The sequence below is a fragment of the Microtus pennsylvanicus genome, chromosome 21, assembly GCF_037038515.1.
Source record: "Microtus pennsylvanicus isolate mMicPen1 chromosome 21, mMicPen1.hap1, whole genome shotgun sequence".
Taxonomy (NCBI): domain Eukaryota; kingdom Metazoa; phylum Chordata; class Mammalia; order Rodentia; family Cricetidae; genus Microtus; species Microtus pennsylvanicus.
In genome coordinates, this window is record NC_134599.1 from 2086627 (window position 1) to 2101703 (window position 15077).

At 41.1% G+C, this 15077-nt stretch overlaps 1 protein-coding gene across 2 annotated transcripts in view; it reads left to right on the forward strand.

Annotated features, from left to right (window-relative positions):
• Positions 1 to 15077, forward strand: part of Lmbr1 (limb development membrane protein 1) — a 119494-nt gene that overhangs the window by 85140 nt on the left and 19277 nt on the right. For both annotated transcript variants that reach the window (XM_075954950.1, XM_075954951.1), the window contains 3 exons: positions 4945 to 5025; positions 11998 to 12074; positions 12584 to 12661. In XM_075954950.1, the coding sequence (XP_075811065.1) occupies positions 4945 to 5025; positions 11998 to 12074; positions 12584 to 12661 (236 nt within the window). The remainder of the gene's footprint in view (positions 1 to 4944; positions 5026 to 11997; positions 12075 to 12583; positions 12662 to 15077) is intronic.

Consider the following 15077-nt stretch of genomic DNA (forward strand, 5'->3'; position numbering starts at 1 on the left):
AAAGATGATTGGCTAACATGGTGGTGAGCGCTTTTACCTTGACACAGTACTTTATACATAACAACAGGTTATAGGCTAAGGCTGTTTATACTGTAGGCTAAGGCTGTTTACACTGTTAGAATGAAAAAAATCTATCCAAGTTTGAGAACTCCAAATGAGAATGTAAGCACTGACATACCTGTAAACCCGAGGAAAAAATCAACAAAAGTCCTTGTAGCTGGGGAAAGATGAAATAAAGACAAGACAGAATAAATAGTCTACACATTTGCCCTGCCTAGAGGGAAAAGCCCCACTCCTCACACGTCAGTCTAGCTGCGGGAGGCGGTTTAGTCCCTTGATGTCACTGTTGAGCTGTTGGAAAACTGCACGGAGGCTTGCTCTGTCTCCTAAATCCTAATTATGTGAAACTATTTACTTATTTTTAAGTTACTTTGAGTTTTGTGGCTTAGTGGAAAACATCCTGATAGGTACTTGCAATTCCACAGGTGAGAACAGTGAGTCTCAGAGAATTAAAAATCTAAGAGGACAGAGAATTCCAAGAAGAAAAACCACAATAAAAATTTTGGAATGTAGTAGACAGGAAAATGTTGGAATTAACCAATTTAAAAGAATAAAAGAAACCCATTCCTAAATCATTTATGCTTGATTTATACCTTAGAATACCCCAAAGTCCCAAAGTGGCACCACCAGGTGAGGTAGTATGAAGGAAGAAAGGGAGCACTCATGAAAAAGCTGTCATGAATGGCTTAGGCTCCATGTCCTTTGCTTCTATCCATGGTGCCAGACACATGCCTCTTGTCCACTTTAGAAGGGTGGGAGTGCGTACAGACAAAATACATAGGCTCCATCCTCCACTTGCACTGCTGAACTTTATTTGACAAGGAGATGGGGAGGGTTCCTCTCAGGAACCTTCCCGGGAGGAAAGCTCTGCAGCTCTAGCAAAGGGAATCATTGGATTCTTATGAGTGAAACTCATCTTGTCTGAAGTTCAAACCAGCATTTATCTCTCATAACTTCATTCTTAAAATGCAGACAACCAAGACTGGTGAGTGAGGAAAGCCTCCCATGTGAACACAGCAGGCATGGGCATGTAGATATGGGTGCATGGAGGAGGAATGGCTCGAGATGAACCGCTTCTCATACCCTGAGTCGGACAAGAGGGCCACTTTCACCTGGAGCATTGACTTAGAAGTAAGAAAACAAGCCAGAATGACAAAAATAAGTAAAGTGTAAGAGGTAAGAATTTGAGAGACCCCTTCAGTAGAGCTAGCCTCTAGCTATCAAGACATTCCTTCCAGACAGGGCTAAAGAAAAAAAATATGATGAAAAAAATGACAGGATCAAGAAATTGCTCTGATCTGTGAATTTTGAGATTAAAAATGCTCACTGTATTCAGAGCAAGAATATTGAGAACAAAGATCATGCACAATTTACAGCGTCATTGACAAGCAGACTTTTCTGGGGTAAGACTGAGAATTGCTGCAGACTTCTCAAAAACAGTGTTGAAACTGTAGGCTCATGATTAAAGGCTCTAGCTGGTCGTGATAGTTTGCAAGATGCTGTAAACGTTACAACAGTGGTTCTTAACCTTCCTAGTGCTGAGACCTTTTAGTACAGTTTCTTCTGTTGTGACCTCCGACTATAACAGTATTTTTGTTGCTACTTTCTAACTGTAATTTTGCTTACTGTTGTGAATTGTAAATATCTATGTATCCTGATGGTCTTAGGTGACCCATGTGAAAGGGTTGTGACCCTCAGGTTGAGAAACATGCATTAGAAGGTAGATCTTAGCTTCAAGGAACTGGAGGCATGCCCTTGAGAGGTATTCTTTCTGTGATTCCTTCCTCTCTCTGCTTCTCTCTTCTGCTTTGGTGAAGAATCAGCAAAACACCCCTTGGAGAGGTGGCATTAGGAGGAAGTGGGCATTGAAACAAGTCCAAGCTTGACACAGGGCTTCGTGTACACTTTATTCTGATAAAGATAAAACTTAAAATTCACTGAAAACTAGGACAATAGTGTGGAAAGCTGATGTACTGAGTTATTCTGAATGCAGGTATTGTATTTTACTGAACGTAATAGGGTGAATTGGCTATAGACGAACAGAATGAATGAGGGTGGGCTACTTAGTGCATCATTTTGTTCAGGTCCTGCTTGCATTTTCTCTGATAAAGCCAAAGCTTTGCAGTTTTCCTTCCCCTCTCACCTTTCCTTGCTGAGGCAGGAAGCACTCCTGAGCTTTCATTCTGGAGTCTAGGTGATTAGGCTGACTTGTTCCTGCTGTGCTGTGCTCATCAAGCCTCCAGGGACAGACCTGACTGAAGGGGTCTTTGGCATTCTTACCTGCTATGCTTTATTTATTCTTCTTGTCATTCTGTTATTTCTAAGGGTCAATGAAGAAAAGACAGATACAGAAATTGGATTCAATTGGACTGGGCTCTCTGATAGAGAAACCAAAGCAAGCCAAAAACTCAGCATGTTCTTTATATTGAATTGAATAGGGAGACAGGGTTATTGCATATAACTGAACAAGGTTTAGTTTATCTGAATCGGAAATCTCTGTAGGGCTGCAGTCTTCAGGCCATAAATACTTCTGGGGAAGAAAGCTATAGTAGACATTTTTCTGCACTCACAATCAACATTTGCTCTTGGATCAGGAAGGAAGGCTTTGCCATTCATTTTCCCATGGGTCTGAGGCTTTGTAGTCCTTAACATATCAACAACACACAATCATCCAGGACTTCATTCACTCAGGGTTTTGTCTGTTCCCCATACTACTGTAACAGGATTCCTGACACTAGGGCTTCCAGTTGCCTGGTTTCTCTGCTTGCTTGTTTATGTATTTTCTTTTATAAATAGTTTTATTCACTTTTGAGAATTTCATACATGAGCATTGCATCCCCATCACTGGTCCTTTCTATTTCCCCTCCAACTCCTCTACCCTTCCAAATTTCTGATGTCCTCTCTTATTATTATTATTACACGTAAACACACATATACACAAATGTTTAGTTTTGTTTGTACATACGCATATATCCAGGGCTAACCTTTACTGAAAAGTTTCCTGTTGGCCTCTTCAGTGAGTTGCTTTGCTGTTTTAAATAGGGAGTCAAGTTCATTTGCTTATCACAAATGTTCCCCCCACCCCCAGACAGGGTTTCTCTGGCTGTCACTCACTTTGTGGACCAGGCTGGCCTTGAACTCACAGAGATCCTCCTGCCTCTGCTTTCCAAGTGCTGGGATTAAAGGCATATGCCACCACCTACTGGGTTCTAATGAATTCTTAACTGATTTAAGAGATTAAACTTCAAATAAGATCTAGATAATGATTACAGAGAAACACATGCACACAAATGCAAGGCAAGTAAAACCTAAAAGGAAGTAAAACTTAAAAGTTCTCAAAATAGAATTTAGGTCACAGAACATTTAAGAAAATGATCAATATGAAATGATAAAATATATTTTATAAGAAAAATGTAGCTGGGCGATGGTGGCACATACCTTTAATTCCAGCACTTGGGAGGCAGAGGCATGTAGATCTCTGTGAGTTCGAGGCCAGCCTGGTCTACAAAGTGAGTCCAGGACAGGCTGCAAAACTATACAGAGAAGCCCTGTCTCAAAAAACCAAGAAAAAAAAAAGTAACAATCCTAGAGATGTAATAAGGGAGACCTTCAGCAACCAAATGCACATTCATAATGAAAACAATCCTTAACAGTGGAGGAAGCCTAACCTGACACATTGTATCTGGGGATTTAAAAATCATCTGTTTCAGGATTTAAGAGAGTGAGCAGAAAGACTAGGAAGATACTGTACATAGACCATTGGAGAGACAAGTAGAAAGTAGGAGTGGAGGAAATCCATATGAGAAAAATGAGGTGCAGTCTGATGCATTTAGGAAAATGTGCATTTAAGTAGCCTATCACTTCGGCAAAAGTTCAACAGTTGGCTGCATCCAATGTGAGTGATGGATGATATAGGCATTTTGAAAACAGGAATTTTCAAAACCTGTTGATAGAAGTTGAAACTATTACAATAATTTGAATTATTATAGTACATAAAAACATTTGGGAACTGTAAACGTTAAAAAGCTTTTAAAACTGAAAGTGGCCCACTTCAGACTGCAAATCTGCCCCACAGAAGTAATATAAACAAATGAACCGAATGTGCTAATGCTCACCAGAATATTGACAAATGCAATAATGCTGAGTGGAGCTGCGGCACGTCCAGATTGTGATATGCATACTCAGCTGTTAGGAAATGTTTATTGACAGGCAATAGCAAACAGTCAACTAATGTGTCTGGTTTGACATTTGTCAAAGAGTTTGGATGAGTCAGAAAACCCATATGTAAGACAGAAGTTAAATATGAATGTGAAGAAAGTCATGGAAGCACCAGCCACACTGGGGATAATTGTAATTTTAGGGAAGCAAACTGGAGAGGGGAAGGTTTTGACTCCTTGTTCTTACTATATTAAGCACATGATAAGAAAGATTAGTATAAGAGATCCAGCAAGGAAAGACATTTTCCTAAGAAATGTGATTGTTAGTCTTCAAGAGTTTGGATTCTCTAGAGCAGTGGTTGTCAGCCTTCCTATAGCTGTAACCTTTTTACAGCTCTTCCTGTCCTGGAGACTCCCAACCATAAAATTATTTTCCCTGCTACTTTGTAGCTGTAATTTTGCTACTGTTATGAATCCTAACGTAAATATCTGTGTTTTCTGATGGTCTTATGCGACCCCTCTGTAGGAGTCATTTGACCTCCAGAGGGGTCACAACTCACAGGTTTGAGAACCGCTACTCTAAAGAGTGAGCTTTTATGTGATTCACAGCAGCAGTTGTGCTTCCCAGCCCTCAGCACCAGATGTTTTGTATTTTAGCTACAGGTCTACCTGCTCTCCCGTGTTAAGGCATCCACTGCTACACTTACAAGTACTTTTGCTTTGATAGGGCTGTCTTCATCAGTGGAATACAACGTAATGGAATTGGAGAAAGAACTTGAGAATGTAAAGACCCTTAAGACAAAATTAGGTATTGTACTTTTCTTTTGGACTTATTTGTTAGTCTTGGTTAGTTATAAAAAGACTGTAAATAGTCTTAAAATATTTGAAAATTTATGAAAGTTTAGTTTGTGTTAAAAACTTTCTGTGTTCAGAGTCATTGGTCTTTCTTATAGGAGAGGGTAAGTATAAATTCTCTGAAATTACTTTTTTAAAAGGCTTGTTTATTTTATATGTTATGAATGCTTTGCCTGCATGTCTATCTTTGTATCCCTTATAACTGGAGTTACCAGTGGTTGTGAACCACTTTGTGGGAGCTGTGTGATGAGCTGAGGCCTCTGCAAGAATAACAAATGCTCTAAACCACTGAGCCGTCGTCTCTCCAGCCCCTGAAGTTACTTTTCAAATATGTTAACATGCAAAGATGTTGGGGCTTTATCTGTTCACTTGAGTTGATCTTTTCTGTATGTGGCTGGCTGCACACATACCAGAGTGGGTGTGGAGGTCAGAGAATAGGTTCTTCTGTTCCTTCATGTGGTCTTTGACTGGTGGCAGGTATCTTCAGTCTCCAAGTCATCTTGTTAGCCCCACTTGCATTATTTTTGAGAAATATTAAGTAAAAACTTCTCTGTCAATGTGATTTTTAAAATGTGCTTTTAAGATGTCTTTTTCTGACGGATAGAAGGCACTTTAATTATGATGTGCCTTAATGCCTTTCTTGGTTTTTGGCTCATCAAGCTTGGATGTGAGAATTTATACTTTTCATATAACCTGAGAAATTTTGGCTCTTAATTTATTCCAGTATTTTTCTTTTCTCTTTTGTGCTACCCCTTTCAGGGACTTGAGTTGCTTGCAGATTATCTGGAGCTCGTTTGGTTTTGGATAGTTTCTGTTGCAGTTTTACTCATCTCAGCCTCTCTTCTGCAGGTCTGATCTGCCTCTTATCCCAGCTGCTGTATTTTGTTCTCAGACACTGGTTTTCAGTTTTGCTTTGGGCCTGTTATCTTCATGCTGATAATTGACATTGTTCAATCTGTTTCTTCCAACTTAGTTGGAAAAAGGAAGGACTATAGTTATGAGAGCACTCTAAAGTATGTGCGTGTGCATCTGTGGGTGCATGTGCATGCCAGCGGTTAATATTGGCTTTCTTTTTTGATTGCTTTCTACTTTGTTTTTGAGATTTTAAATTGATTTATTTATTTATTTTTTATTTGCAGCTGTTGCTCACTGTTTTGGCTCTACTACCTGGCCAGACTCCCTAGAGCTCTTCCTGTCTCTGCCCCCCTCCCCCCGCCCTGAAATTACAAGCCTGTGCATTATACTAGGCTTTCTCATGTCAGTTCTGGTGTTTAAACTCAGGTTTTCATGCTTGCACAGCAAGGCCTTTACCAACTGAGCGGTTTCTGTAGCCCCTCTGAGAACTGTGCTGGTTGTCTATTGTTTTGTCAAGCTAGAGCAGTGGCTCTCAGCCTTCCTCATTCTGAGACCCTTTAATACAGTTCCTCATGTTGCAGTGACTCCAACCATATAATTGTTTTTGTCTCTACTTCGTAACTGTAATTTTGCTACTGTTATGAGTCGGAATGTAAAGATCTGTTTTCTGAGGGTCTTAGGTGACCCCCAAAAGGGTCAAGACCAGCAGGTTAAGAACTGCTGAGCTACAGCTAAAGTCATTTGGAAAAAAAGAACCTCAATTGAGAAAATGCTCTACTAAATTGGCTTGTGGACATTTTTTTTTAAATTAATGATTAATGTGGGAAGGCCCAGCTCATTGTAGATGGTACCACCCTTGGGAGTTAGTCCTGAGTGGTGTAAGAAAGCGGTCTGATCATGTTAGGAGGAGCAAGCTAGTAAGCAGCATTCCTCTGTGGCTTCTGCATCAGTTCTTCCTCCACGCTTCTGCCTTGAATTTCTGTTCTGACTTCTCTTCAGATGAGGGACTATAACTGTGAGCTGAAATAAACTCCTCTCTCCCCAGGTTTCTTTTGGTCATGGTTTTGATAATACAACAATAGAAACCATCACTAGTAAAAAGCACTTCTGATTGCTTTGCCTGTGAATTCTGACTTTTTGTCATTTGAACTTCTGTTGAGAATTCACTGTTCAGATCAGTGCCCCATTTTATAATTGGGTTGATTAGCATTTTAAAGTCTAGTTTCTTGAGTTCTTTATATATTTTGGAGATCAGACCTTTGTCAGTTGCGGGGTTGGTGAAGATCTTCTCCCAGTCAGTGGGCTGCCTTTTTGTCTTAGTGACAGTGTCTTTTGCTTTACAGAAGCTTCTCAGTCTCAGGAGGTCCCATTTATTCAATGATGCCCTTAATGTCTGTGCTGCTGGGGTTATACGTAAGAAGTGGTCTCATGTGCCCATGTGTTGTAGAGTACTTCCCACTTTCTCTTCTATCAGGTTCAGTGTGTTCAGACTGATATTGAGGTCTTTAATCCATTTGGACTTGAGTTTTGTGCATGGTGATAGATATGGATCTATTTTCATTCTTCTACAGGTTGACATCCAGTTTTGCCAGCACCATTTGTTGAAGATGCTCTCTTTTTTCCATTGTATACTTTTAGCTCCTTTATCGAAAATCAGGTGTTCATAGGTTTGTGGGTTAAAGTCCGGGTCTTCTATTCGATTCCATTGATCGACTTCTCTGTTTTTATGCCAATACCAAGCTGTTTTCAATACTGTAGTTCTGTAATAGAGTTTGAAGTCAGGGATGGTAATGCCTCCAGATGATCCTTTATTATATAAGATTGTTTTGGCTATCCTGGGTTTTTTGTTTTTCCATATAAAGTTGATTATTGTCTTCTCAAGGTCTGTGAAGAATTTTGATGGGTATTGCATTGAATCTATAGATTACTTTTGGTAGAATTGCCATTTTTACTATGTTGATCCTCCCAATCCAAGAGCAAGGGAGATCCTTCCATTTTCTGGTGTCCTCTTCAATTTCTTTCTTCAAAGACTTAAAGTTCTTGTCAAATAGATCTTTTACTTCCTTGGTCAGAGTTACCCCAAGATATTTTATGCTGTTTGTGGCTATTGTGAAAGGTGATGCTTCTCTAATTTCCCTCTCTGTTTCCTTATCCTTAGTGTATAGGAAGGCAACTGATCTCTTGGAGTTGATCTTGTATCCTGCCACATTACTAAAGGTGTTTATCAGCTGTAGGAGTTCTTTGGTAGAATTTTTGGGGTCGCTTATGTATACTATCATATCATCTGCAAATAACGAAAGTTTAACTTCTTCCTTGCCAATACAAATCCCCTTCATCCCCTTATGCTGTCTTATTGCTATTGCTAGAACTTCAAGCACAATATTGAAGAGGTATGGAGAGAGTGGACATCCTTGTCGTGTTCCTGATTTTAGTGGGATGGCTTTGAGTTTTTCTCCGTTTAATTTAATGTTGGCTGTCGGCTTGCTGTAAATAGCTTTTGTTATATTTAGGTATGACCCTTGTATCCCTAATCTCTCCAAGACCTTTATTGGTCATTATCTGATTAATTTTTTAAAACGTAATTTTTTATTGATTTTTTTGGAATTTAACATCGTGAACCTCAGTTCCACTCATTTCCCAGTCTCTCCATATCTATCCTTCACCCTTGTAGTGTCCCCCACCAAGAAAAACTTTAATAATAAAAATAAAAATAAGAATATTAATTAGACAAACAATTTTTTTTGTTGCCCCTCCTCCATTTTCCCTGCATCTCTATTGCCTTTTTATTAGTTTCAGTGACACTGGCAGCTGCAGTGTATCATGTTTTCTGTCCAAACAGCTTTACTTGAAAATGTTCATTGTGTAGTGAGTTGTTGGTCTGGTTCAAGGCCTCTAGCTTCTGGTACACCATCAGTGCTGGACCCTCACTATCTCCTCTCAGATCTTCTGCTGTTGCCCCAAGTTATGGAGACCCTGTGGCTATGGAGCAGGGCCAGTTCCTCATGTACTCTAGCAGGTCATAGCTGGGGTAGATATTGGGGAGTGCCAACTCAAAGCCCTAGATGTATACCTGGGTGGTAGCTGACTTGGTTTATCTGGGCTGCTGGGATCACCACCCCTCAGATGAGGGGCAGACCCAGCTCTCCCATGTCCATGTTGAAGCTTGGGGCCAGCTTTCCCAAGTGCACATGGGGGCCTCCTATGAGGGGCAGGATGAGGGGGCAGGGTCAGCTCTCCAGTGGGAGAGGGCTGCTCTCTCTGGGCCAGTGAGAGCCAGTGCTAGCTCAGCCCTTGTACTTTAACACATGGTTCAAATGGGCTCCTGTGGTAACATGGGCAACAGATATCAACAGAGACCGCGGCTGCATCAGAGCCATAGACCTAGATATGAGCATCAGCAACAGTTTGGGCTCAGTTGTCACCATTGCTCAGGGTGGTAGTGCAGGCCTCTCAGATCAGAATGGGACCAGCAGAAGCATGGTCCCCACTCCAACATGGACAGGTGGTAGCACAGACTTCTGGCATCCTTGTTGCTTTTGGTGGCAACATGGGCCAAGGACATCAACATAGAGACCTGACTATGGAGGGATCATTGTCTGGTCCTAGGAGCAGCTGGGCCCAGATGTCACCATGGCCCTATGTGGCATCATAGGCCACTCAGATCAGCATTGCTCCAGCCACAGGGTGGCTCTCAGACACCAATATGGCCCCAGGTGGTGGGCCGGTTCCTAGGCATTGCACTGCCCTTGATGGCAACAGGAATCATAGTTGTCAGTATGGACTTTGGCTGCAGTAAAATCATGAACCCAGATATGGTCTTGGGCTGTAGCTTGGGCCCTGATGTCTCCATGGCCCCAGGTGGCAGTGCAGGCCACTCACTCAGGGTGGCCCCTGTGGTGGGATGGCCTTCGAGCACCAACATGGCACATATGACAGCCCAGACCTCAGGCATCCTCATGGCCTTCAGTGACGACAGGAGCTACAGACATCAACACAGACCACAGCTAAGACAGGGCCATAGACCCATTCACGGCCTTTGGCAGCAGCCCAGGCCTGGAAGTCAACGTGACCTCAGGTGGCAAGCAGGCTTCCCTCATCAGCCCGTTCCTTACTGCCTTTGCCTCTTTAGATCTGCCTCTCCCCACAGAACATAGGCCATTCTGCTTCTCTATCTCTCTCATACCATATATTGGCTCACTCTAATGGCGCTGACCACCAGGCACCAGAGCTGGCTGATGGTTTCTCCTCCCCACCCTGGGTAAGTTACTCCAGGTGGGAATGTCAGTGTCCTTCATCCACCAGGCCCTAGTGGCACCCAGCAGGCCCCCTTGTCAGTTTTTATCTGTCCCATTTTCTTTGATTTCTTCAGATTCTGGTTAAATACACACTAGACTTTTCCCCATTCTCTATCATTTGTTTTCTGTGTCCTAGCCTCTCATGCTGTCTTCTGGTCTGTCTTCTACTTTAGTATCTCCCAGATGTGCCGTACTGTTGTTTAAACTTCTTATTGAATTTTTCATTTGTTTACATTTTCATTTCATTTTACATTTACAGTATTTTTCAGCTCTAGGATGTTCATTTGGCTGTTTTCATTGGTTCAGATTTATTTGTGAGTTTTGTTGTTTTGTCATTTATTTAGTTGACTATCAATTAAGGCCTCTTTTGTTAGTCTGTATGTGGACAATTGAGGGTCTGTTCCTGTTGGCTCTGTTTCTTCTTTACCTCCTGATAATGTTTGACTGATTTCTGGATATTTCTTAAAATTATAGAAGCTGGAGGACATTTTCTTCTTTTGGGTAGGCTGTTAGAGTGGCCGTACACTGTCTGACTGTCTCTTTTCTAAGGTATTGCTTTTCATTGGTTCTGACTCTACTTCCTAGTGGACTTTCGGTTGGGCCCGGCCGCTTTGCCTCTCACCTATCTCTCTCTTCCTTTTCATAGCATTCTCACTACTGAGGTCTCAAGGAAGAAGGGATCTACATGGCAGGCTTACTTCTTAATCCATTTCTTCTCTCTGGGATTTTGCCCTCTAAAATTCTGACTTCTTTGCTAACTCCAAGCTTCTTGTTTGTTTTGTTTTTTTTTTTTTTTACTCCTTGGCTTTGTTGGGTTTCCTGAGAGTTTGCCTCAGCATTGCTGCTGCTTTTGCCTCTTTCACAAATGTAAAGGGAAAAAAATTGTGTGTGTGTGTGTGTGTGTGTGTGTGTGTGTGTGTGTCTGCTTGGCTGTATGTGTGCCACATGTGTGCAGGTACACACAGAACCCTGGAGCAGGAGTTACAGGTGGTTGTGAGCCACACAATGTGGGTCTAGGAACCAAACCCAGGTCTGGATGAGGAGCAGGTGCTCTGAACTGCTGAGCCACTCAAGGCCCATGCCATGCATTGTCTCTTGACTTCTACTTGATTTATCAGACTTTTGGGCCCATACTAACTCCATATTGAAAACTGCCTTGCTGGGAATGGATACACACAGAGAGGGCTCACCTCCACTACATCATACAATATTGGCCTCTTGCTTTCCTTAACTTGTTGCTCTAATACATCTAGAGATGGTTTTCAAGTTCAATTTCTCTTCCCTAGTGTTCATAGCATGGATCGGGTGTGATATGAAGTAGATTGTTTCATCTAGAATGGGAAGTTCCCTTAAAGCCTCTGGAAAACAGATGTTCAGCCTTGGGACCTGAGACTAGAGGGGATTATCACTCACACTCCTTTATTCCTTCAAATATCTGCCTGTGTCAGTATTACATGTGTGTCAAGTACACATATTCGTCATCCTAAAAGTGAGCTATTTATTAATGATATATTTTCTTAAAAGCAACATTGTCTTTACTAAGCTGAAATTTAAGCTTCATGGCATTGAACTTTTAATGTAGCAAGCTAATTTTAAATGGATTTTTATAGTTTATAGATAAAAATACAAAACCAATTTATCTTAAAATTTATGTTTTTCAGAAAACAAAAAATAATGTACACTGGTCACAATATAATGAGTTGTGAGGAAAATATGAACCTGGAGAGAATTTTTGGAAATTGCTGAAATTTTTACTTTGTTTTTCTTTCTAATAGAGAGGCGAAAAAAGGCTTCGGCATGGGAGAGAAATCTGGTGTATCCTGCTGTTATGGTTCTACTTCTTATTGAAACAGTAAGAAGTTGCTTGCTGGCTTAAATAAACTGTATTGTCTTTTGTTTACTGTTTCCTTTAGCTGAGCTGTTTCCAGTTAACTGGGTTTCTAGCAACAGAATCAAAATCTGTCTGTATCTCAATTTGTAAAAATTCAGCACAGCAAAGAATGGAAATGAATGACAATTAGATAAATCCTTAAGGTTACACTTCCCCATGCAACAGGAACTGCAGGTGTTGCTTGAGTAGAATTAAGAAAACACAAAGCATAACTGCTGCTCCAGAAGCTGCAGGAGTGGATTTCCTTTCTAAGATGAGCTGTGGACTTCTCACTGGGAAGTCTACACAGTAAATCCATCCGTATTGTTACCTTCTGTCATAAATCTTGAAATCATAATTTACAAAATGCTTGCAGTTTGTCTCGGAGTGCTTGTATAAACTGTACTTCCCCATTCTGAAAGACACAGGTGATGTGCACTGTCAAAAGGAGTGTTTGAAACTGGGACCTGACAGCTCTCTCTCTGTTGCAGTCCATTTCGGTCCTCTTGGTGGCGTGTAATATTCTTTGCCTACTGGTTGATGAGACTGCAATGCCAAAGGGAACAAGGGTAAAGTTAAATGCATTCAAAAGTCTTTTTAGATGTGTGTTTGAATATTTTGTGTAAGTTCCTGGAAACACCTTTCTGAATGTAAGCATCCCAAACCCTGTGACTTTCTCTGAATAAAGAGCTTTCACAAACATGTTTACGCACTCATGCACACTTTGGTTTCTAGGGCATTTTTTCAAGTATCAGTGTTATTTATAGACTTCAATGTCAGACATGATATTGATTTTTTTTACTGAAGTTTTTATTTGGAATTCTTTAAAGAAAACGCATGCTTTAAAATAGTGTTGTATAAAGAGCAGATTTAACAAATTTGCTACATATTTGTATGTGTGTGTGGTGTGTGTGTGTCTCTCTCTGTGTGTGTGTGTGTGTGTGTGTGGAGGGAAATGAGTGTCAGAAGTTTCACAGAATTTATGACACTTGTTTCAAATGAGAGTCCAGATGTACTGTTTTCATGAGTTACCTTTTACCTGGTTTAAAGATCGGTGCTTCCACTAGTCTTGCGGGCACATCACCGTGCATACGCTCCTAGCACCTAAGAGACTAAATGTTTTGAGTTTTAGTTCAAGGCCAGCCTGGACTACACATTAAGACCGTGTCTCAAAAATAGTCCCAAATAAAAAGTTGATGATTTTTGTTAGGTTCTGGGATATATTTGAATATATGCTCTATTAGGAAGAGATATATCATTAACTATTTGTAGTTGACTTGCTGTCTTTTGTCATCCTTTTGCGATGCTCTTGCCTCAGTCTCTCAAGTGATGAGGTTACAGATGTATGCCACAATATTTAGCGTGCAACACTTTTCCAGCTGTCTTGTGCTGCTGCTGCTGCGGCTAATGGTGGTGGTGTCTGTGTGTGTACGTGTGCATGCATGCTCATATGCCCATACATGCACACACTCATGTACACAGACATGCATGTGTTTATGTTTTTGAACAGGATCTCATGTAGCGCAGCCTGGCTTCAAACTCCCTCTGGAGCCAAGGATGGCTGAATGTCTGATTCTCCTGCTCCTACCTCCTTTGTATACTGGGGTTACAGGTGTGGGCCACCAGACCTGGTAGCTTTTGAATATATAAAATGTTACTTGATTTACATTTTGAAGTACATTTTGTTTTTCTAGGTCAATAGGATTTCCAGTCCTCATAGTGGTGTCTTTAAGACCCTCTTGATCTTACTATGTCATATTTCTCGTAAGCCAGATGTTGCCATTTTTTTCTCGCAGAAAAAAAAGTCAGTCCCTGTCTTAATGCCTTTCTTTTCACCTGAGATGGAGGTACCCTGCTTTTAATTTTTTTTAGCCATTGTCTTGACTTTCCCAACCAGCAGTGTGTCTGGGCCCTCCTGCCACCTTCTATCACCTGTTTCACCGTCAGTTCTCACTGGAGGGCCTGCTGCAAAGGCCCTCCTCTTCGGCAGCTCGGCTTTGTCTTTTCTTATGCCGAATTCCCACACCAGGAAGTTGCTTCTGTGATTTCTGTTGACTCTCACCCCAGTATAGTGGAACAAAAGAGTGGGGTGCATTTTGTGTCATCTCCTTCCTGTTCAGTACAGTGACTTGTACCCCAAGGGCTCCCTGTATGCTTGTGTAAATGTATGAACTCTTTTTAATTTTCCCTTAGTCTCTCTTGAGACAGTGAGTATTCCAGAACATCTTTCCATCTTGGCCAGTATACCTTTGTAGTGTAGGAAAGTAGGATCTTTTCCTTATCCAGCACTGGGTTCACGGTAGAGGTCTTAATAGCAAAAGGCATAATGAGAGAAAAATGGATGAATTTAGTATAAAATTTATGAAAGCGTAGCTTCCATTTGCGGAGGAATGGACAGTGATGGCATGCTGGACCGTGATGGTATGGTGTGCTGCTCCCTAATCATGTGCTCCACTGCTTCTGGGTCCTGCCTTGAGGAAGGAGGAGGCTCCTCTTCTCTGCATTGGGAACCCGACACCTGCAACAAGGGATTTTCTTAGGGTTCAATTTGGGATGGCATGTCTAAAACCTGACCACTTGCTGTTGGCATTGTCCGTATTCTCTTAAATGACAAAAAGATGGTAAGTCCCATGCCATCACTTTATTCATGAACGGAATTGCCACGGAGTTCTTATTCCTTTATGTCTAAACTAGAATGTATGTGTAATGTGTGTGATATTATTTATTGGTTTATTCATGAACGGAATTGCCACGGTGTTCTTATTCCTTTATGTCTAAACTAGAATGTATGTGTAATGTGTGTGATATTATTTATTGGTTTATTCATGAACGGAATTGCCACGGTGTTCTTATTCCTTTATGTCTAAATTAGAATGTATGTGTAATGTGTGTGATATTATTTATTGGTTTCTGTTTTATTAGTCTGGCTACCATTGTGATTTAAAATGACCAGGGAAATGATGATGTGCATTCAGAGATTATCCT